Genomic DNA, 25,645 nt, shown 5'->3' with positions numbered 1-25,645 from the left:
AAAAAAACAAACAAATCAGCTCATGCCATTCTCTTTGTGGGTTGGACTAGCAGGGGCGGACTGACAACTCAAGGGGCCCCCGGGCAATAGGGGATCATGGGTCCCCTGTGTCATTGCCCAAACTCAAAAAAGCCTATGAAAACGGTACCAGGGGCATCTCATGGGGCCCCCTACTGACCCCGGGCCCTCGGGCAGTGCCCGAGTTTCCAAATGGTCAGTCCGCCCCTGCTTCAGAGTGCATAAGTAATTTCCAAAAATAACAAATTAACACGGTAAAATGAATATAGCCAATCTTTTGAAATATATGAAACGAATCCAAATATACAAAACTAATCTGAGCATACGAAATTTGAAAATGAGTCATTCTAACGTAACGAATATTATGGAACAAAATTATGAACTTAACGAATGAATCCAAAACTAAACATATTTTTTCGTCGTGCACATCTCTACTGCGTAGATTTAGGTGACTTTCAAGACTTTTCATAATTCTGTGAACTCTGCATCACTGTCCCCTGCTGGCAGCTCTTTGGATTGCTAGTTAAGAACATAGGGACATCTTCTGAAGGTAAAAGGCATACATTTCCAGCTAAGTGCTGCCCCTTCCATCATTTCTATGTGGTGACCTTAACAGTTCTGGCCTAATCCTAAAAGACTATAGCCTCTCTTCTTATATATCTGTAACTGGCGGCCACATCACATTCTGTAATATTATTTATTTTGTCATTTTATTTCTGCGAAGTTGCGCAGCAGTGACTAGAAGATAAAATCTTCTGTTATTCTGTCTATGTAACGGAGGAGATTGGTAAAAGACAACCTCAGACAAGATCAGTCGCCTTGTATAAAGTAGGCCAGAATGAGTGCAGATGTGTCAGGGGACAGGAGAGAGCCAGCATCACTTACATGCATTAATTAGTCACAACTGGGAGATCAATGCATTGATTGCGGATAAGAATAACCTCCTTCAAGGTGAACCTGTTATATAGATACTACCGTGGCTTAACCTGAGCTCAGGCTGCACTGCGCTGCTTCACAGATAGGGGGCAGGCAAACATAGGATTCTGAGGCGTGCCGGAGATGCTAACGCAAAGAGTCTACTATACCTGCACCTACACATAACTCCTGATAGTCCCTCTTTCCCATATGGAAGAAAAATATATTTTAAATATATTTCAAAAATATTCTTCCCAAATATATTGCCATATATTTGAAATGATACAATTTTGGCCATATTCAATAGATTTCAATAAATAAATATATATATATATATATATATATATACCGTGTTCCAAATTATTATGCAAATTCTATTTAAGAGTCACAAAGATTAAATATTTTGTTTTTCAGTGTAACTCATGGATGGCATTGTGTGTCAGGGCTCTTCTGATCACTGAAAACAATCTTGGACACTTCAGATAATTAGATTGGCCGGTGAGCCCAATTTAAGGAAAAACTACTAAAGGAGGGAGTTCCACGTTATTAAGCAGAGAACCATTTTCAAGCAATATGGGGAAGAAAAAGGATCTCTCTGCTGCCGAAAAGAGTGAAATAGTTCAATGCCTTGGACGAGGTATGAAAACATTAGATATTTCACGAAAACTTAAGCGTGATCATCGCACTATTAAGAGATTTGTGGCTGATTCAGAGCACAGACGGGTTTGTGCAGATAAAGACACATTGAGGAAGATTTCTGCCAGATCCATGCATCGGATCAAGAGAGCAGCTGCTACAATACCATTACATAGCAGCAAACAGATATTTGAAGCTGTTGGTGCCTTTGGAGTCCCACGGACATCAAGGTGTAGAGTCCTCCAGAGTCTTGCAACTGTGCATAAACCTTCTATTCGGCCACCACTAACCAATGCTCACAAGCAGAAACGGCTGCATTGGGCAGAAAAATACATGAAGACTAATTTTCAAATTTTCCTGTTCACTAATGACTGCCGTGCAACCCTGGATGGTCCAGATGGATGGAGTGGTGGATGACTGGTGGACGGCCACCCCGTTCCAACAAGGCTGTGACGTCAGCAAGGCGGTGGTGGAGTCATGTTTTGGGCCAGAATCATGGGAACAGAGCGGGTCGGCCCCTTTAGGGTCCCCAAAGGTGTAAAGATGACCTGTGCAAAGTATGTGGAGTTTATGACTGACCACTTTCTACCCTGGTACAGAAGGAAGAACTATGCTTTCTGTAATAAAATCATCTTCATGCATGACAATGCACCATCTCATGCTGCAAAGAATACCTCTGCATCAATGGCTGTTATGGGGATAAAAGGAGAGAAAGTCATGGTGTGGCCTCCATCCTCCCCTGACCTCAATCCTATTGAGAACCTTTGGAGCATCCTCAAGCAAAAGATCTATGAGGGTGGGAGGCAGTTTACATCCAAACAGCAGCTCTGGGAGGCTATTCTGACATCTTGCAAACAAATTCAAGCAGAAACTGTCCAAAAACTCACAAGTTCAATGGATGCAAAACTTGTGAAGCTGCTATCAAATAAGGGCTCCTATGTTACAATGTAACGTGACCTGTTAAAATGTTTAAAAAGTTAAAATGTTGTTAAAAGTTTGATTGAAATAGCTTTTGATTTCAGTAAATATGCTGCAAACACAACAAATGACAATTTTCAGTTCTTTACAACCTATAAAGTGTTTTGAAACTTACTGTGCGTAATAATTTGGAACAAAAATCCTGTTATCATTAGGAGGTTTGTTCAATAAAATGTGAATTGTACTCTTAATAGTTGATAACATGAGAATTATGCTGACTGTTATTTACATCAATTATTTAGATAATGAGAAAAATATCATTTGCATAATAATTTGGAACACGGTGTATACTGCATGCTGAAATGCGTTTTTATTACAAAATATATGAAAAATATTTTTAAACATACATTTCAAACATACTGTATGTCTTTAAAAATACAAATCTACATTTTTGGAATGCATTTACAAATATATGTAAAATATATGTTAAAATTACTTTTTTATAAGTTAAAAAAAAATCTGAAGAATATAATAAAAAAAATATTTAAAAAAATAGATTTATTTAAAATATATTCTTCAGATTTTTCCAGATGTCTCCGCCCACCTCGGGCACTATTATAGCACGTGTGCAGATTTACTTGCAAGCCCTGTCCAGCATTCTCGCCCTGTGAGCATATCTGTGCATGCCAGGGGCGGACTGACAACTCATGGGGCCCCCCGGGCAATAGGGAATCATGGGGCCCCTGTGTCCTTGCCCAAACTCAAAAAAGCCTATGAAAAAGGTACCAGGGGCATCTCATGGGGCCCCCTACTGACCCCGGGCCCTCGGGCAGTGCCCGAGTTTCCAAATGGTCAGTCCGCCCCTGGTGCATGCACAGGTGATTTTCCCCGCAAAGACATGGAAGGTTTTGGACTTCACTGGTAGCAGTCTTTCTGTTTGCATGGAAAATCCCCCAAACATGCAGATAACTGGGGGGGTTGAAACTATGCATGTGCAGGTGTCCCATAGGTCCCTTTAGGGTCCAGAGCACTGCGACACATCTGCACACACGCAGGGCGTGGGGAAAAATTCTCGCTTAGGTAAGAAACACGTAAGTGCTTCATTGCAGCACAAATAAATTATTTGACCAATTTATTTTTTTAACACTGTCCATTCGTAAGGTGGGGGGGGGGGGTTCTCAATCAAAAAGGTGCTTTATTTTTAATTTACTTATTAACAATATCTGAAACCTGTTTATTTCCTCTGACTGACCTCACTGAAATAAAGTATGAGCGGGGGGTTAGCAGGGATCGGACTGACAACTCATGGGGCCCCCAGGCAATAGGGGATCATGGGGCCCCTGTGTCCTTGCCCAAACTCAAAAAATCCTATGAAAAAGGTACCAGGGGCATCTCATGGGGCCCCCTACTGACTCCGGGCCCTCGGGCAGTGCCTGAGTTTCCAAATGGTCAGTCTGCCCCTGGGTTAGAAGCATCTGGCCCCTCTTCCATTTCAAAAGCTTTGACGTTTTGCATGAATAAATATTTCACGGAAACACAACATTCTACAAATATACAACATTACAAATATCCATTGTGATTAGTCTCGGCTACCTTTCCTTCAGTCATTGGCTCCATCTTTTTCGAGTGGTCTCCATACGTCTGTTCAATATAGGGACAGCTTGCTACGCTCTGGGGTCGTGGAGGTCCTTTATGCATCAAACAGAATACATTAGAACAGATACAAAGCTGCATATCACCTACTTCAATTCTGAAACAAGACACATCCCTGGTTTATCTCTAATCCCAGAAAAGGCATGGCAATAAAATCCATAGAAAGGTCACAGGGGAAACTTCATCTATGAAGAGATATCTTTTGAAAATTAAGTACTGGCGTCTCTTGAGAAAGAATAAAAGTCACAAATATTCACATTATACACAGTGTTAGTGATAACAAGGTTATAAACAATACTACTGATAAACCATTGTGACAGTACAAAGCAACGCAGGGAATGGGACTGCCAACAAGACATCCAAAACAACATGAATATTTAGGCCTCTTTCACACAGGCTTTCTGATCAGGTCCATCTGTCAGGTGGACCTGATCAAAAGCCTCACGGAAGTCTATGGGTGGGTGAGGGGCGGACTGACAACTCATGGGGCCCCCGGGCAATAGGGGATCATGGGGCCCCTGTGTCCTTGCCCACACTCAAAAAAAGCCTATAAAAAAGGTACCAGGGGCATTTCATGGGGCCCCCTACTGACCCCGGGCCCTCAGGCAGTGCCCGAGTTTCCAAATGGTCAGTCCGCCCCTGGTGCATGCACAGGTGATTTTCCCCGCAAAGACATGGAAGGTTTTGGACTTCACTGGTAGCAGTGCCCGAGTTCTCGAATGGTCAGTCCACCCCTGGGGTGGGTGAATGTAAACGGACTTGTGGTCATTTACATCCGCATTCCTTCGAATATGGAAAAAAACAAAACAAAAAGGACTGCAATAAAACTTTATTGCAAATGTATTATTTATTTCAGGTACTTATATAGCTCTGTCAATTTACGCAGCGCTTTACATATATATTGTACATTCACATCAGTCCCTGACCCTCAAGGGGTGTACAATCTAAGGTCCCTAACTCACATTCATACATACACATACTAGGGACAATTTAGACAGGAGCCAATTCACCTACCAGCATGTCTTTGGAGTGTGAGAGGAAACCCACGCAGGCACAGAGAGAACATGCAAACTCCAGGCAGGTGATGCCGTGGTTGGGATTTGAACCAACGACCCTAGTACTGCCGGGTGGAAGTGCTAACCATTTAGCAACTGTGCACACATATGTAAGTGGTGTTCACACCACACCTGTGAGGTATTGCAGCGAACATTATAGCAAGACTGTACGCTAAACTGGTACCCTGTAAAGGCTTTAAAAGCGTTGCCTATGGAGATTTTTAAAATACAACTATAGGCAAAACTTTTTTTTTTCCTTTTGGATAGAGTAAGGGAGGTTTATTTTCATGCCATTTTAGCCTTTCTCATGGCTAAAACAGGAAGTGAGAAAATCTCTGCAAATTAAGGGAATTTCTTTGGGACCCCCAATACAACAAAACTAGTGTCCCAATTAGAAAATTTCTCCTCGTACTTGTTTGGGGGCAACACAAAATTTGGGGTTTCTTTTAAGTTCACTTTCATTGATAACGGTAAAAAGGACAAATAGAGAGGATGAACAGCTGTTCTAATCCATTTCCACTGTGTCCAAAACTGAAAAAAAAGTTTTGCCTTTAATTATACTTTAAGTACTACAGCTGGCACCGTTACAATTTTCTAGCATTACGTGTTAGGTATCTATTTACTGGACGTAACATCTTTTTATATTTTACCAAAAAATTGGGTATTGCATCGTATTTGTCTGCACTGAAATTTATCAAAGTGTATTTCTTCCAAAAAATTGGGCTTTAAAAACCGCAACACAAATACCATAGTTACATAGTTAGTCTGGCTGAAAAAAGACAAAAGTCCATCCAGTTAAACTTTATAAAAAACAAAAAGTTATAATCCTACACCCACAGTTGTTACTGTGTAACAAAAAATATTGCGACGCTCACCTTTTTATTGTCTAGGGCCTCTGCTTAAATATATATATGTATTTGGGGGGCTCTAATAATTTCTAGCAAAAAAATGGCGATTTTTATATGTATGACAAATGTCACAACTGGCCTGGGGGTCAAGTAGTTAAAACAAATAAAAGTGCTTAAAGCAGAGCTCCACCCAAAAGGGGAAGTTCCGCTTTAAGCCCTTGTCCCCCGCGCCCCATTAAGGATTGGCACTTTTGGGGAGGGGGTGGTGGCTCTGCTTCCACTTCCGCTGCAAATCAGAAGTGGAAGTTGTCCTCCCCCCCTCCCTCCCCGTAGTCTTCGGGGACACGTGACCGGTCCCAGAAGACTACGGGGCCCATTCACAAAGCGCAGCACTTCTCGCGCATGCGCAGTGGGCACCGGGCTGTGAAGCTGCAAGCTGTCACAGCTGGGTGCCCACACTGAAGATGCCGGCGCCAGGGAGAGAAGACGGCCGGTGAAACCAGCGGTGGTGAGGACACCGCTGGACCGAGGGACAGGTAAGTGTGTATTTTAAAAGTCAGCAGCTACAGTTTTTGTAGCTGCTGACTTTTATTTTTTCTTTTCAGGTGGAACTCCGCTTTAATATTTTTCATATCATAATACGTCTTATTACTGGTGACCTTCCTGTCGATGTGTAGACTCCCAGCACACCAAGGACAGTTATGCCTGCACTGGACTGCGGTAACTGACCCTTACACATTTGCGTTGCAGCACAACACCCAGCGACGCAATAACAAGCATTGCTGCGCACTGCCGAAAATACCACATGCATTGTGTATGGTTTAAATGAACTACTATACTGGCTTGAAATCCCTTTTTTATTTTAAATTTTTGGATGGAGTTACTCTCTCATTAAAGGCTTTGCTCTCTTTAAGACACTACATGATCTGCTAAAAGACCCAAACACACAATTAGTGCAACTTTGTGACTCCAAAGACATGCTGGTAGGTAAATTGGATCCTGTCTAAATTGGCCCTAGTATGTGTATGTATGAATGTGAGTTAGGGACCTTAGATTGTACACCCCTTGAGGGTTAGGGACCTTAGATTGTACACCCCTTGAGGGCTAGAGACCTGAGATTGTACACCCCTTGAGGGTTAGGGACCTGAGATTGTACACCCCTTGAGGGTTAGGGACCTTAGATTGTACACCCCTTGAGGGTTAGGGACTGATATGAATGTACAATATATATGTAAAGTGCTGCGTAAATTGATGGCGCTATATAAGTACCTGAAATAAATCAATAAATAAGAATGTACTACAGTGCTATACGAGCCACTGAATGTATTATTGTTAATGTGATGTTGTGCAGAATTGCTAAAAACATTGTCAGCAAGACAGGAAATGAGGGTAAATCTTGTCACCGTACACATTACAATCTATTGCACAGCTAAAGAAGAATTCCAGGAATTTTTATTTTTCCTCATGCAGTGGGGCTGTGCCCACACTTGTTTTTGTCTAGGGGTAAGGCGACGGGAGATATACTTACCAAATCCGCCGATCCCCCCCAGTGCAAGATTAGTGCCTGCTGCTCCTGCCCCCCCACAGTCTTGTACAGTGAACTGTTCCTGATGTCATCACACCCATAGACTGGCTCTGGACAGGATGACGGCAGAAACAACTCACCACTGGATGTGGAGGATCATGGTTTTCCAGAGGATTGAAGGATTGGGTGAGTATTATTTATTTATTTAAGGTACTTATACAGAGCCGTCAATTTACGCAGTGCTTTATATATATATTGTACATTCACATCAGTCCCTAACCCTTAAGGGGGGTACAATCTAAGGTCCCTAACTTACATTCATACATACACATACTAGGGACAATTTATACAGGAACCAATTCACCTACCAGCATGTCTTTAGAGTGTGGGAGGAAACCCACACAGGCACAGGGAGAATATGCGAACTCCAGACAGGTGGTGCCGTCGCTGGGATTCGAACCAACGACCCTAGTACTGCCAGGCGGAAGTGCTGCCCAATGTATTATTATTGTACAGTATTTATAAAGCGCCAACAGTTTGCTCAGCGCTGTACATTACAATAGGAGACAGTACATGAGACAGTACAATAACAATACAGTGCGATACACGAGGGGTTCGAGGGCCCTGCTCCTTGGAGCTTACAATCTAGGAGATAGCCTTTCTGGGTGCCCCTAGACAAAACAAGCATTTATTCCAGGCAGTGCGGGCACAGCCCCACTGAATGGAAAATAAATTCCCGGAGATCTGCCTTAATTTTAGATTTACCAAAACTATGTCTTATGACGACCTACCTACTCTATCTAATTAATTTGTAGCCAGTCAGGCAGGCTCTTGCATTACATAGTTATTGGTAGATTGCACAATTGGATTGTAACCTTTGTGGTTAGCTTATGAGACCCCCCCTGATAGCAGCAAAACCCAACAGTGGTTTTAACATCTCCCCACTCTATCCAAACATTATAAAAACAAGATTTTTGTACTTACCATAAAATCCTTTTCTTTGAGTTCTTTAAGGGACACAGAGTCAATATTAATTCAGAGAAATGGGTTTTACTGCTGCCTACAGCACAATGCAGTAGTAAGAGTGGCTCATGAAGATAAAGGAATGGGACCCGTTTTCCTTAATGAACTCCAAGAAAATGGTAAGTCCAAAAATCCTGTTTTCTTAGAGTCACAAGATCAGTGTATAATTCTGAGACAAAATGGGACATCCAAGAGCAGTCAAACCGAGAGGGGGGCGACACAACAACGTAACGCCAAGCAGCTCTCCAACAACAGCTTAAGAACTAGGGGGTCTCGCAGTTCCTGCCTGTAAGGATCTTACATTTGAAGCTGGAATCAAAGGTGGCATGAACATTCAACTGGTAAAACGTAGCGACTGTGTGTACAGGAGACTATGTGGCAGCCTTGAAAATCTGAAAAGCAGATGCAGGATACTGAAGTCTAAGAGGCAATTGCTGATCTAATGGAGTGTGCCTGATAGGGAGAGGTGGAACCTCATCTCAAGCCTATGTTTGAAGGATGAGCTGCCTAAGCCACCTAACAATAGAAGAACGAGAGGAAGACTGTCCATTATGGGGCCTACAGGAAAGATGAAAAAGGGGTCAGTTCTATGGGAAGAGGTTGCAGCCAAGAGATAAACCTTAACCCTTTGAGGACCGTAAGATTTTGGAACGCCAAAAGAATCAATTTTTTTGTTTTTAAAGTTCGTACACTTCAGTTGCTGTAACTAAGCCATTTCATGAAATAATTGGCAAAAAGCTAGATCCATTTGTTGTTTGTTGATAAGAACTAATATTTTGACTCAAACCGAAAAAAAAAAAAGAGTTTTAAGTTCTTAATCAGATGATACACGCAATTAAAAACATGGGACAAATACGTCCCTTGGTCCTCAAAGGCTTGCACCACATCCAAGTAACAGAGGGACATCTCCTTGGGATGTACCAACACAGCCAAGAAAGTTGGTAGCATGATGCCAGTAAGTCTGTTATTTTTCAACTTACTCCAGACAAGTAAGCAGTTAGAGGGTTGACACAAACCATTTAAAACTGGCAGGGATGCCTCTAACTGCTGAAAAATAACAGACTTACTGGCTAGATCACCAGGTAAAACTAACCCCCGGTTCACATCTCTGCGGCTGTGCGGGCCACGTTTTGCACGGGCACGAGAACCCATTCATTTGAATGGACTCCCTTGCCTGTGACATGCAGGGAAAGAAGTCCCTGCACTTCTTTGGAAAACGCAGCCCGCACGGGACCCTCGGTTCCCAGTACGGTTGCATTTTCCAGTGCGGGTGGTGTGCCATTAGGCCCGCGGGTCTGCAATTCTCTGTTGGGGTGGTGCGGCTGCACAGATTTTAGTGCAGATCCACAGCGGCCCCACCCCCACAGATGTGAACCTAGGGTAAAGGAGAAAAAAAATGAATGCAGCCGCCACTTCAAAGAGCTGGTGAGCTGCGATGTAATAAACTTTTGGTTTTTTGGTTTAATAACACTTTAAAAGCCGAGAGAAAAAGGTGGAGATGCCTGGTGTCACAGGTGGATTTCAAGGTGGAGCTATGTGAGCAACACAATGGATGAAGGCTTTCACCAAAGAATGAAAGGCAAGTGGTCTTTGAAAAGAATCTCAAATGCAGAGATCTGACCTTTGATAGTACACAAAGCCAAATGGTAATCCAGACAATACTGGAGGGCAGGATGCATCCTATGGAGTAGGTCCTGGTATCAGAATTCCTTGCCTTGCACCATGCTAAGTACACTTTCCAGATGCAATGGTAGACCTTGCAAGAGGAAAATTTCCTAACTTTAGGAGCACTGGAATCACATAGTCCCCTATCTTTTATGTCCCGGGCTTCAACAGCCATGCCTTTAAAGTGGTAGTAAAGTCCCTATATTAATTTGTACCTACAGGTAAGCTTACAAGTAGACTTACCTGTAGGTACAATGAATATCTCCTAAGCATGCACTGTTTATTTATTTCAGGTACTTATATAATGCTGTCAATTTACGCAGCGCTTTACATATATATTGAACATTCACATCAGTCCCTAACCCTCAAGGGGTGTACAATCTAAGGTCCCTAACTTACATTCATACATACACATACTAGGGACAATTTAGACAGGAGCAAATTAACCTACCAGCATGTCTTTGGAGTGTGGGAGGAAACCCACGCAGGCACAGGGAGAACATGCAAACTCCAGGCAGGTGGTGTCATGGTTGGGATTGGAACCAACGACCCCAGTACTGCCAGGCAGAAGTGCTAACCATTTAGCCACTGTGCTGTTTAGAAGATATGCACATCTGCAAAAGCAGATGATGCCACCTGCGCATACGTAGTGACGCTCTGCATTCAGGGCACACAGTATGAGATTGAATGCAGAACACTGTGCCATGGCTGGGACTTGTGCATATGCAGGAGTGACATCATCGTGGCCCTGGCCATTCAAATGGCTGGAGCCTGCAAAAGCAGAAGGAAAAATTGGAGATGATTGAAGTGTTGGGGGAGCAGTGACAGCACTGCGCTGGAGGGCTGGTGTGCATGTAAGTGTGTCATGATGTGCTAGTATGTCATGATGTGCTAATATGTCATCATGTGCTAGTATGTCATGATGTGTTAGTGTGTCATGATGTGCTAGTATGTCATGATGTGCTAGTGTGTCATGATGTGCTAGTATGTCATGATGTGCTAGTGTGTCATGATGTGCTAGTGTGTCATGATGTGCTAGTGTGTCATGATGTGCTAGTATGTCATGATGTGTTAGTGTGTCATGATGTGCTAGTATGTCATGATGTGTTAGTGTGTCATGATGTGCTAGTATGTCATGATGTGTTAGTGTGTCATGATGTGCTAGTATGTCATGATGTGCTAGTGTGTCATGATGTGCTAGTATGTCATGATGTGTTAGTGTGTCATGATGTGCTAGTATGTCATGATGTGTTAGTGTGTCATGATGTGGTTTACTACTGCTTTAATGCCAGCAACCTTGAAGCTGGGTAGGAAAGTGGTCCTTGAGACAGGTAATCCAAAGCACAGATGGAAGGAAAGAAAATTCCTTGATTCCCTCATCAACACAGTCAGTGTTGATGGGGAAATTCCTTCTGTAGCGGTACTTTGTTTAGCAGACAGGGAGCCTTCCCTGACGGCAGAACACAGTGACCACTGTCAGCAGCTATAACCGCCAGAAGTGATCATGGGAAAAAAAATCCAACAGGTTGGTTATACTGAAGTCGATCAATGGATTGACTTCAGCACAGGTAACCTGCCTATAGACGGATCAACTCTCGGCTGTTCCCTGCCGTACCGGCCTAGATTTGATCCACCTATGGCTGGTTTTACTCTCCTGGCTTGACAACGCTAATCCTCCATGGATTCTGCATCATGAGTACATGTTGGCACCCTAGGACAGGAAAGGTGTTAGGGACAAGATCAACAAACAAAACAAAGGGGGAAAATGAAAAAGAGAAAATACCGCCATCATATCTGAGGACTGGTAAGCTGCAACATATTATATTTTTGTTCTTGAATTTAGATATGCTTTACAGCACTGAACTGAGAATTATCAAGGCAGCTGGTATTTTCAGGCTGTCATCAAGTTGTCTCTCAGTACAGGTTCCTTTAGGCAGTGCAGTCATACTACTTTGATAAGTGGGTTCCAAAAGACTTGGCTCATGTTATTAGGTATGTAGACACCAATGCAGTACAACACATGGAAAACTGATTGTACAATCTCCTTTGGATCTGCCAACAAGAATGTAGTACAAGAGCCTGTCTGCTTGGATATAAGCTGATTGGATAGATTAGGTAGGTCCTCATATTACAAAGTTTTGATAGATCTAATGTTGATTGTACAGAGATTGTACGGTCAGATTGTATGTATGGTGAGTCTAAGGCAACATAATTGGAAATATAAAAAGATGCAAGACAAACAAAGGAAAAATGCAGAACAAAACAGGCAGAACAAGACAACACGGAGGTGGGGGTGCGCACAGGACAATACAGAAACCTATATAAAAAGAGAACGCAACCCTGCACAACAGCAAGGACAAAAAGCAAATGAAAACAGCACAACTCCGGGAATACAAGGGAGCACAGGATGTAGAAGAAAGGGCCAGAGATACCAAGCACATACTTCTAAGTTACTATGTTAGTAAAGCTGGAGGGTTATCAATTTCAGTCCAACTAGTAACAATACAAACTCATCTAAAGTGCTAAAACCAAGCCAGGGCTGTTAATGTTGTTAAAGGGTTAATGGCATGCTAATACATTTTTAATCATGTTAAAAGGTTATTCCAGTACATGTACCAACTGCTAAATTGCAGGTAAGCTATACGTAGGCAGCAATGTATACCATTCCACTCATAAAAATAAAGAAATGCCTTCAAGCTGAAATACAGAGTATAACCACCAACTTGACCATTGGACAAAGGCTGATGAAAAGTGTCCCGATGTCCAATCACAAGAACAAGAATATCTTGTAAATATTGGCACAGGATCTGCTTCCTGTACAATCAATGGTTTAATAAATGTACTTTTGCAGGGTGCATGGTAAGACACGAAAAAGAGAATATTTAGTTTGCAAAAGCACTGCAAACCAGAACACCATTTTTTTTTATCCTTTGTTGTTAACCTTTCTTCACAGCCACTTCCCATCTACATGCATTCCTTGAGATGGCTCCATGGCCATCATGGCCTTTCATCAGAGGTGACAACGCAGGAGCATAATTAGGAGCCAGGGACAGAGTGTTGTCACTGCACAACAGGAAAATCCTGAAAAAAGACCTCCATGGCAGGAGAACCAGGTATTATTTGAATGAAATCTGATTTAAAAAAAAAAAGACTTTTAAAAGGACATTAGCATGTTCAAGTTGATAATGATGATTGGGCTTACATATATGGGTAAGAATGGGGGACATTGGTGGAATACTCAGCATTAGGGCATTGTGTTTATTTTCATGAAAATCCTGCTTCTTAAACTGGATTTTTGTATCTCCACGCACCTGTGTGGCCCTCACTGGCATCTCCAGGCTCCTGCCCCAATGCCTTCTGGGATAGAACAGTGGCGAGCAGCTGAAATGGAACGGACGTGAGAAGAGAACCAAAATGCATGTAAGAGGAAAAATGTGAGATGAAGAAATATGGAAATGTGATGTTCATGTTAATAGACAATGCAGCCTCCTAAATCCAACCCTCCCCCACCCTAAAGCATTCTACATATTAGAGGGTGACTCCACTTTTGTTAAAAAATTATGTAATATATAGTTTCTACCAGGGGCGGACTGACAACTCATGGGGCCCCCGGGCAATAGGGGATCATGGGGTCCCTATATCCTCGCCCACACACAAACCACACCTAAAAAAGCCTATTAAAGGTTCCAGGGGCATCTCATGGGGCCCCCTACTGACCCCGGGCCCTTGGGCAGTGCCCGAATGGTCAGTCCGCCCCTGGTTTCTACACAAGCTAGTCAATCATTTAATGTTATTAAAAAATATCTTTCTATTTCATTCTGAACCTAGCTCTGATTTCCTAAAACTGGCAAAAAAACCCAAACAGAAAAAATATCACTACTTAGTAACCTAGAGACCTTGAGTACACCTCGGGTCTATAAACAGAATATACAACAGAAACATTTGTACAAACTGAACGAAAAGTCACTGTATGGTCTCAAATAGATTAACTCCTGTATCATCGGCACCATCTAATGGCCACAATGTGGTATATTCTCTCATTGAGGTACTAAACTATACTGCATTTTGGCCTCTAGGTTTAGCTGATGATACAGGAATGAATGTACTATTATATATTATTATTATTATACAGGATTTATATTGCGCCAACAGTTTGCGCAGCGCTTTACAAAATGAAGGTAGACATTCCAGTTACAATATAATTTGGTACCTGGGCCCTGCTCTGTTTCCTCTTGTACCAAATTGTAATGTATTCAAAACATGGTGAAATTTAGTTCAGCTTTCACAAAATTTCTGGAATTTGTGCAACCAATGTTTTATTAACAGACACCTATCCATTTCCCCCAAAAATGTAATTTCCCGCTCTTGTGATTGGCTCCTGGCTCTTTGCTGCGTCAGTTTCTAACTGAATTGGAGCAGACCTATCTGTGATGAGGTTTACTAAGGTTTTTGATGTGTAAAAGTGGAGTTATACTTTAAGCAGAATTTCAATAACTTTATTAGTGGCAGGCATTTTTTGCATCAATAGGCAGCCAGTCAGATCTCTAGGACAGCGTTTCTCAACCTTTTTTCGGTCAAGGCATACTTTAAAATTATGGGCAGTCCTGAGGCACCCTTTACAATTAAGGACAGTCCCGAGGCACCCTTTAAAATTATGGACAGTCTTGAGGCACCCCATTCTAAAATGTTAAAAACAATTCTAATAGGTTTATGTAACATCCACACATGTAGGACACCCAACATTAGAGGTGATTTATTCTTCCAATGCAAATACACTTTTGCACACTGGTACTGAGTAGTACTCCAGTGTCTTTCCTCTTCCTCAGTTTTTCTCCATCACTGAGCTAATGTGACCCCAGCTCTAATGGAGAGGGGCGGGGGAGGGTCAAACTAGGTTGCTGTGCAGGCAGCTGACATCCTCCTTATCAACTGATGATGTCATTGGTTGTCAGGACGCCAACGGCTTGAAGGGTGTAATGGTGCACAATGAAAACCTGTGGCTTTGTGTAACTAAAAGTCAGGCTTCTTCCACCCGCTGGCTTGTATACAAGTTTTGGCCAATTTTTAGACATTTTGCCACGGCACCCCTGAAGAAACTTCAAGGCACCCCGGGGTGCCTGGGCACCCTGGTTGAGAAAGGCTGCTCTAGGAGATTACTGAATCATGTCGGAAATGTCATGATTCTTAATGACCTGACAGCTTTAGATTTAATGCAGATTTACTTTCAAAAATGACAAAAATGTAGTAAACACTAAACCTGAACTGTCACTCATACACAGACAAGGCAGCCATATTATGGCCTGGCCAAACCTTTAGAGAATGCAGTCTATCAATTCACCAGAAACAGGGGAAATAATTATGGCACAAGGCACTTATATCCTAGTGGACTAAGCTGAACATTGGCCTAGCGGTCAGTAAGGCCACCTCCAGTGGGTATGAGTGAAATGCATATTTTAAAATATTCTAAGCTACCCTCATTACTGGTGAGATGGGGCCTCCACTGGTATCAGTCCAATCTGCCTCTTTATTACTAAAAACCTGGACGGTAGTAGGCCCCAATTATAAGAAACAATGCAAAGGAAATGAGATATTTGCATCACTGAACTAGAAAACTGCTAACAGGACTCTGATTGGCTAGTGTAGTCACCCCCTCTTTTGTTTTCCTGGTATTTATAACTGAACCCCAGACTCTATAGGAAACCTAAAAGTTAAAAAATATTTTTTATAAGTATATAGCCACTTGTGGGATGTATGCACCAAAAGCCGTGCACCACCATTTTACCTCATTTGTTCCCCTAATCCCCAACTATATGGTATTATTAAACCAATGCTCACTAGAATATTTACTGGACCACTGTTAGTAGATCTGCCCAGAGCCCTGTTGCTAGTCCAACCCTGATACCACCAATTTAAGATTTAATTAGGAGGGCAGTGTCCCATTTTATATACCTTGACCCCCTCTGCACTAGCCGGTATAGCGTGGGCACTGCTAGCACTCTGGCCGCTCCCAGAACTTCGACCACTGGCGGCGCTTCCTGTACTGCCCATGCTGCTTCGATCACCACCTGGCATGGGAGCAAAAAGAAGTTTGTATTAAACAGATCAGGGGAATGGGTTTGATTTCCTTGTCCTAAATCAACGATGATGTAACTACTGAACTGTGACACCACTGAAACACCCCAAAATAATCACTCCAAATAATAACTCCAAATAATCAGGCCACCCATAGACCCCAGACCACAGTGGACACGAAGTCAAAGTAGAGGTTCAGCACAACAATGGCTGAAGTGATGTCAATCTATGACCTAATGAGTTAATTCTCCACCAGCATCTATAGGGTATGGCATTCTCCAATAAACCATTGTGTATCTAACTGGCTCTGGAGTGCAAACCAAATAAGGAGATTATTTCCTTTTTTCATTCGAAAAATGACCTCACAAAGGCTGTGACCTCACATGTGCAGGTTCAAGTGTACCAGATACACAGTATGCCCATGCCAATGCTCTAGAAGACATGCACAATCTGTTGATGTGCTGGTGTATTTGCCTTTGAAATATATGCGATTCACCTCAACAACTTCTGGATGGTGCTAGAATATGAACGCAAATCTCAAGCTGGGAAAGCCAAACTCCCGCAGTTACCCGGGAGAAAGGTGCAGGCTGCCAAAGGTACTCATCCAATGCAATGCATGTATAAAATCAAAGAAGTGCTCCACTCCTGTCCAGCCAACCTAGCGTAGACTTGAAAACGGCCTCAGCCCATGAGTCTCTGCCAAAAGCCACGCCCCCTGACATGTTTCACTCCGGCCACCAGAGCTTAATCTCCTTATCACTACCAGACCCTATGATTAAGCTTCGATGGGCAGAGTAAAACATGTCATGAGGCGTGGCTTTAGTTGAGAATCATGGGTTGAGGCTGTTTTCAAGTCTACACTAGGTTGGCTGGATGGGAGTGTCTCTCTTCTTTGATTTTTAAATTCTGGATGGACTTATTGTTGTATTTGTATGTAATCTTGTATCCTAGCCTTTAGCTAAATGTTTGTTGGTTTCACCTGGCTTGTTTCTTACACCGATTCACTGGTGGCTAACTTGTCTTGGTTACCAACCTGACCTGTTCTTAGAGCAAATGCACACCTGTGTCACCTACACTGACCTCAAATTTTTCTCCTAACCAATCCTATTTTGCCTACCCTGACCTTGGCTCTTTTTGACCTACCTTCACCCTGGCCGACCTATCCCAGAACCCATTATACCGTCCTGATCTTAAAACTTTCACCCTGGCTGACCTATCCTAGAACCCATTATACCGTCCTGATCTTAAAACCTTCATCCTGGCTGACCTATCCCAGAACCCAATATACCGTCCTGATCTTAAAACCTTCATCCTGGCTGACCTATCCCAGAACCCATTATACCGTCCTGATCTTAAAACCTTCATCCTCGCTGACCTATCCCAGAACCCATTATACCGTCCTGATCTTAAAACCTTCACCCTGGCTGACCTATCCCAGAACCCATTATACCGTCCTGATCTTAAAACCTTCACCCTGGCTGACCTATCCCAGAACCCATTATACCTTCCTGATCTTAAAACCTTCATCCTGGCTGACCTATCCCAGAACCCAATATACCTTCCTGATCTTAAAACCTTCACCCTGGCTGACCAATCCCTGTACCCATTATACCTTCCTGATCTTAAAACCTTCACCCTGGCTGACCTACCTTCCCTGTTCCCCTTTACACCATCCTCATCTTAAAACTTTTCTTGATTATGAAGCCCATATGACCTGCTATCAGTTAACCTCTTAAACTATTTATAAAGCCACATTTATAGACGTTGGGAGCATTCGGCTGCTTTGACCTCTCATGATGAGAACTACCATCTCCTACAGGCCGGCTAATGACAGAAGAAAGAAATACCGTAAATGTTGGCTTTAACTGTGGAGACGTTAGCGGTCTACTTGAAGAAGCTGTGATGTCCTGGGCCACTATGTAAAGCAGATCCAGCCTCTTCAGAACATCCATTACAAATACAAAATCTCTGCAGGGAAGCTTTGTAAAAGCAAGAACATATTTCCCAAAAGTAATTTCCTAATTAATAAAACTAGTGATGCACCAATATATCATACACCTAAAATTATCGGCAGAAATTAGGGTTATCTGTGTTTTGCCGCTAGAAAAAAAAAAGCCACCGATAATGATAAATCTCTTCTTATTGACTTCAATGCAAAATCACATTCCATTGACTTCAATGCAAAAACGCCCCCTCTTGACTTCAATGCAAAATCATGTCCCATTGACTTCAATGCAAAAACGCCCCCTACTGACTTCAATGCAAAATTGCGTCCCATTGATTTCAATCTAAAAACGCCCCCTATTGACTTCAATGCAAAATCACGTCCCACTAACTTCAATGCAAAAACGCCCCCTACTGACTTCAATGTAAAATCACATTCCATTGACTTCAATGCAAAATCACGTCACAGTGATTTCAATGCAAAAACGCCCCCTACTGACTTCAAAGCAAAATTGTGTCCTATTGACTTAAATGAAAAATCACATCCCACTGACTTAAATGAAAAATCGCATCCCATTGACTTCAATGCAAAAATGCCCCCTACTGACTTCAATACAAAATTTAGTCTCATTGACTTCAATGCAAAAACGCCCACTACCGACTTCAATGCAAAATTGCATCCCATTGACTTAAATGAAAAAAATCACATCCCTTTGACTTCAATGAAAAACCACTTCCCATTGACTTCAATGAAAAATGACCCCCACTGACTTCAATGCAAAATTGCGTCCCATTAACTGCAATGCAAAATTGCGTCCCATTGAATTCAATGCCAAATCGCATCCCATTGACTTTTTGTATGTTACTTTCAATTAAAGTTATTTTACGTTACTGGACTGCATTTTTTGAATTCATATTCATTTGAATTCATGATATTAATTAAAAAGTTGAATAACATACAATTATTTCTAAAAAAATGTTTTTTTTGAAAAATTGTCCATTTCAGTTTCGGTTTTCAGCCAAGTGCATCCTGGATTTTCAGTTTCGGTCCAGAATTTTCATTTCAGTTCACAACTACAAAAAAATGATTCCGTATTAGCCCTGCTACCCTTACTATTGTGATTTTCCTGTCATTTCTATCAGCTGTACGCTGAGATGAAGAGGGCTGGACCGTCTGTACATGTGGCAAACTGTTTTCTACGCTGACTTGCATCAGATCCAACTAAACAAACAGCCTAACTCTCCTGTGAATAGGAAACAAAAGTTCTGAATCAACCAGCTGCCTCTAGTTTGGTCTGGCCTAGGGACAAGGCTAAATTTCCATTATTTCCCCCCAAAAATACAAAGCAGCTCTTTTTGGCAAGCATATACTTGTGCCACTATAAAGCTGCATTTAAAATATGTCGCATTTTTTAAAATGACTGAATGATCTTCTGTAATCTGTAACTGCCTGTCCATACAAGGTTTGGGCAGACAGCTATCCTGAGAGTCTGCAGGAGCATGAGATTGCACCTATGATCTGCTGATCGTGAGTGCAATGCTCTGCTGGCTCCTTAAAAAAAATAATAAATGCTATTTTTTTTTTAACCTGCCAATGTTCATTTCTTATCTTTTTTGGTGAAAAACATGGCCTCACTTCGCCTTATCAATTTTGAATGCCTTGAGCCTGATCTATCTCTAACTATTTTACCCAAGCCTATAGGGACAATGTCCCACACCCCTCTCCTCTTCTTCCTCCTCCCTTTTTTTTCCCCTATCCCTCTTCTCCCTCAGGCTTCTTCTACCTCCACTTGTTCGCAGTGGTATATTTAGGTTTTGTGCTGCCCTAGGCAACACAAAAATTGGCACCCCCCCACCGCAGAAAGAGGCTGACATTGACCAAGAACACCCCTGCCCTCCACCGGAGCCTTCCATATACCAGCCACCCTCCCCCATGGCGAGAGAGTGAAAGACACTCACCTTCACAGCTCTGGACATCCCCAAGAACGAGAGTCGGGCTGTGCATACACCATCATGAAACCCACTTTATCTCTTAGAACCCACCAGGTCCCCATGTTGTGTGTGTCCCTTCTTCCATCCCTTCTTCCAAGGGGCAGAGCTGCCCCCCCTGAAATATGCTGCCCTAGGCAAATGCCTTGTTTGCCTTGTGGTAAATACACCCATGCTTCTTCATCTGTGACTGGTTGTTCTCGGAATCGATTGCTCTTTCACTCTGTGATAAAGAGGTTTAATTTCGGAAGCTACACGATGTTTAGACTACTTGCTGGTTACAATTCTTGTCATTTGTAAATGTTATTTCTGCTGCTGTTGCCCACTGTGGCCATGCATATTGGTGGCAACTCATTAAAACCAATTAAAGAATTGAAAAAGAAAAAAATATGTATTTTATCCCTCATCTTGTTTCCTGTGCTCATACTGAGGCTACATGGGCACAGTCCACTGGCCCAAAGCAAAACATTAACTTTTTGTGCACGAAAGATACTTTGGAAGCCGTGAAAAACGGAACAAAACAGGTAACCAATACTACCGACAAAACTGATTATTTCACAGTCCCGCCAGCCGAGTTCTATGATCTATCAGCTCCTCCTTGCCATAAAAGTGCTGTTCAAACACCCCAGCAATGCAGAGTCACTGCCGTAGCCTGGAAAATAAATGTTAAGTGCACAATGCATCAAATATAAAAGTGGAGATTTCATGGAAAGACACACAGTGAAAAAGTGAGGATGATCCATTCATGGGGTAGACAAGCTGAAGATGTGGACAGGTAGTTGCTGGCAGTGAAAAAGTTCCATGATGTATAAAAGCAGCAACTACCCATTAACCTGCTTCTTAGGTGGACACGCAGACTGTGCTCCGCAATGCACAGCCCCCCATTGGTGGTGAAGCGGTTAACAGTGATTTAAAGTGATTACAGCAATTACCAGAAGGAAGGCATAACTTGGCAGGAGAGATGGAGAAATCTAGAAGTGGGGAAGAAGTTATTTTTCCTGTTGTGTAAAAAGTCACATTGCAACATGGGGTGTAGCCACTTGATCCAGTTTTATGAGAATTACCAAGTTACCACAGTTGGTATTTGTGGCTGATGTAAGCCCGGGAGAAGATTAAAACCAATCTATGCTGATTTCTACAAGTACTTGATGAGTGCTACTGCTTGCATTGTACAAAGGCCCTGTGGCTATATAGGGAATGTTTTTGAACTACAGAAGATTTCATACTGGACAAAAATAATTACAGGGTCCTAGAGCAGATTTCAGGGTTAGCCGTTCTTTGATTATCACATAAAAAAGACACTGATACAATTCACTAAAGGATATCACATGTGTTTTGTTGATCAAATGACCACATATCACCTGAGATACTGAAAATGTCAATTCACTATCGCTAGCATGTGATATTTACCACAAATAGCAAAAATGCTCGGTAAATACCGCATTAAAAAAACCTTACAGTCAATTCACATAAATGAATAAAAAATAAGTTAAAAAAATGATTAAATGTATGCAATAATTAAGTAGTGGTCGAGGCATGCGGTATGTACAGGTTGTTAAGGAGCCGCCGGCGTCCTTAACAACCGGTAACTGTCATGGTTGTTAAGGAGTGGGCAGTTGTCCTGTCCTTAACAACCAATGAGTCATCAGCTGTTGGGGGGGGGGGCGCTCGCTCATCCCAACCACCCTTTCCAGCAGGGGGCAGGGTCACCTTGCGATGTCACCTGGTGGCCCCGCCCCTTAATTATTTGAGAACTGTCAAGTGGCAGAGCTGTCAAACAGCGAAAGCCTTCATCGAGAGCGGAGCATTTTTTTTTCCTTTTTTCGGGTCGGCGGAGGCGGTGGGCATCGTGATCGACAATGTATCTACACTGCTGTATATATATATATTTTTTTTTTTTAATAAAGGACTTGTCAAAACTATCTTCTGTGTTTTTAACATTACACCTTTTGGTGAAAGAGTAGAGGTACCATGTACCCCATACTCATTCACATAAGGGGGAGGGAGGACAGGCCAGATTCCAATAAGCCCCCTGCCCGCAGACCCCCACAACCACCAGCCAGGGTTGTGGGGAAGAGGCCAAAGCACCTACCTATGTTGAGGGCATGTGGCCTGGTATGGTTCAGCAGGCGGGGCTCGCTCATCCATCCCCTTTCCTGACCTGCTGGGCTGCATGCTCGGAAAAGGGTTTGGTCTGAAATTTGTGGGGGCACCCCACACCACTTTTTTTTATTTTGGCGTGCGGGTTCCCCTCAAAATCCATACCAAACCCGAAGAGCTTGGTATGGATAGAGGGGGGGAACCCCATGCCATTTTTATTTCTTAATTTTTAGTTGCTGCCAATTCTTTTTTTCCATTCAGCTTTCAGTGGAGAACCTGCTGACAGCTGATGAATCTTTACATTACCGTATGTTTCCACTATTAACATACCACATGACTAACTCATGCAGTATTTTAGTAGTTTTTTTTAGTGAATTTCAACATTTTTTTAAAAAACGCTCTGCGGTATCTTACTATACTTGGAAATGGTAAGATACCACTTTGTGAATTGTCCCCATAGTGGCTGTACATATCTGCTTATTCATCCATGCTACCTTGCTGCCTGTCTAAACTCTGGTGTTGACTGGCTTCAGAGCTTCAGCCGGCCATAGATGGTCTGAATCTCAGCTGGTTCAGAAGATACCAGCTGAAATTCAAACCATGTATGGGCAGGCTGAATGTACCTAAATTGATTGATCAATCAATCAACTTGGGTACAACCAGCCTGTTGGATAAAGCTGCATTTCAAATATGTAGCATTTTTTAAAATGACGGAATGATCTGTAATCTGTAACTGCCTGTTCATACTTGGTTTGGGCAGACAGCTATCCTAAGAGTCTGCAGGAGCCTGAGATTACACCTATGATCTGCTGATCGTGAGTGCAATGCTCTGCTTTCTCCTTAAAAAAAAATGCAATTTTTTTCACCTGCAAATGTTCGTTTATAATTTTTTTTTTAAAGGTGAACATAGCCTTTAAAACATGGTCTGGTGGCTATTATAGCTGATAGCAGTAATCACTGTGCTCTCCTGGTGGGGATGGCTCCCCCCCCGCCAGGAGAACACAGTGGTTCCGTAGGAGGGATTTCCTCATCAACAGAGTCAGCTACATCAACCCTTGGTTGCAGGAAAGAAAATCACTCCATCTATGGAGTCATAGATCTTTAGACAGAGGGATGACACAATGGCACCCCCCCCCCACATGACACTGTTTGGGCCTGGTGATTGGCCGCTCACTCATCTTGCTGAATGGGTTGTGCACGGCCGTAAAACTTCGGACATTTTATTGTGTGATTCAAATGCATTAAAAAGAGTTTTTTTTTACTTTAGTCTAGTGTGCAAATTACATATATTTATGAGGTTTTTTAATACTGTCTGTGTTTCCATTTAGGAAATTGCCCCCATGCTTCCTGCCCTGATGACACCAAAAGAAGTGAAGAAAATACTCCCATATGTTGACACAGCCAAAAATAAAAACTCAAGAGTTTTTAACAGTTAATCAGTCCACTGAAAAGTACTTTTAATGCTGTCTGTGTCACCACAGGAGTACTTACCCTCATTTCCTGCCCTGGTGACCACACACAGGAAGAGATTAGAAATCTGCCAGATAGGGACAGAAACAGTAGTAAAACATAATATTAAAGCTAAAAAATAAAAAAAAAAGTTTGGGTTAGAGACCCAAGTTAACAGCATTCCTGCTGCACTTTAGATAGCTGTCCTATTGCCGCTCTGAACCTCGTACATTTCCTGAGAGTGGAGTTGGGCTGGAAAAAGCAAAGGTTGTAGTGTTAATACCAAAGTATTAGCAGCCCTTGGAAGAGAGTACACTTCCTTGGAAATCCAACAGGCAATACTAACTATGTACTCTCTGATTCTGAACATTTTATGTTAATAGTACCTGCAAATGGTTTCCTCAATACCCAAATTTCCTCAGCAGGGGCCACAGAAGTAGTTCCCGGAGACATGTGAGATGGACTAGATTCTGATCCCCGAGAGCCTTCAAACACACGTAAAAGAAAGAACATGACATAAGTTTGCAGATTTTAACTACTATGCCTACAAAGCATTTAAGACATTCTTTAGTCATCTATATCAGCGTTTCTCAACCTTTTTTCGGTCAAGGCACCCTTTAAAATTATGGACAGTCCCGAGGCACACTATAAAATTATGGACAGTCCCGAGGCACCCTTTAAAATTATGGACAGTCCTGAGGCACCCTATAAAATTATGGACAGTCCCGAGGCACCCTTTAAAATTATGGACAATCCTGGAACACCCTTTAAAATTATGGACAGTCCCGAGGCACCCTTTAAAATTATGGACAGTCCCGAGGCACCCTTTAAAATTATGGACAGTCCCGAGGCACCCTTTAAAATTATGGACAGTCTTGAGGCACCCTTTAAAATTATGGACAATCCTGGGGCACCCTTTAAAATTATGGACAATCCTGGGGCACCCTTTAAAATTATGGACAGTCTCGAGGCATCCTTTAAAATTATGGACAGTCCCAAGGCATCCTTTAAAATTATGGACAGTCCCGAGGCACCCTTTAAAATTATGGACAGTCCCGAGGCACCCTTTAAAATTATGGACAGTCCCGAGGCACCCTTTAAAATTATGGACAGTCCCGAGGCACCCTTTAAAATTATGGACAGTCCCGAGGCACACCATTCTTAAATGTCAAATAATGATTCTAATAGGTTTATATAACGCAGCAACATCCACACATGTAGGACATCCAACATTAAAGGGGATTTATTCTTCCAAAGAAAATACACTTTTGCACACTGGTACTGAGTAGTATTCCAATGTTTCTCTTCTCCCTCAGTTTTTCTCCATCACTGAGCTAATGTGACCCCGGCACTGATGGAGAGGGGCGGGGGAAGGTCAAACTAGAATGCTGTGCAGGCAGCTGACATCCTCCTTATCAACTGATGATGTCATTGGTTGTCAGGATGCCGGCGGCTAGAAGGTTGTAATGGTGCACAATGAAAACCCGTAACTTTGTGTAACTAAAAGGCAGGCTTGTTCCACCCGCTGGCTTGTATACTAGTTTTGGGCAATTTTTGGACATTTTACCAAGGCACTCCAGGGTGCCTGGGCACCCTGGTTGAGAAAGGCTGATCTATATCTTTAGCACAAGCAGCCAAAACCAACATTCAGCCTATTAAATCACTAGGCACTAAAAATGTGTCTAGAACATTATATACAGTGGCTTAGACAGTGCCCTGTCCATGGCCCATGTTACAGTTCTGGGCTAGCAGAGTGTCCAGTGGCTTACAAAGAACCTATGATCAAGCCATGGGCATTCCAGTATTTACATATTCTTAAAGCACTCAGTGGTCCC

General features: G+C 42.4%; 1 protein-coding gene across 4 annotated transcripts in view; it reads right to left on the bottom strand.

Moving 5' to 3' along the window:
* The window catches only part of CASKIN1 (CASK interacting protein 1), a 384,147-nt gene that overhangs the window by 35,794 nt on the left and 322,708 nt on the right, over nt 1–25,645 (bottom strand). For 3 of the 4 annotated variants that reach the window (XM_089686801.1, XM_089686798.1, XM_089686799.1), the window contains 4 exons: nt 24,197–24,295; nt 16,206–16,321; nt 13,568–13,637; nt 4,081–4,175 (listed from right to left, as the gene is read on the bottom strand). In XM_089686801.1, coding sequence (XP_089542927.1) covers nt 4,081–4,175; nt 13,568–13,637; nt 16,206–16,321; nt 24,197–24,295 — 380 coding nt within the window. The remainder of the gene's footprint in view (nt 1–4,080; nt 4,176–13,567; nt 13,638–16,205; nt 16,322–24,196; nt 24,296–25,645) is intronic. The other variant, XM_089686800.1, reaches the window with a different exon arrangement.

Source organism: Staurois parvus, unplaced genomic scaffold, assembly GCF_062004578.1.
Source record: "Staurois parvus isolate SC_StPar_1 unplaced genomic scaffold, SC_StPar_1.0 ptg000412l, whole genome shotgun sequence".
In the NCBI taxonomy this organism is placed as follows: Eukaryota; Metazoa; Chordata; class Amphibia; order Anura; family Ranidae; genus Staurois; species Staurois parvus.
Note: the sequence above shows the minus strand (reverse complement) of the source record. Positions and strands in the feature narration are given on the sequence as shown.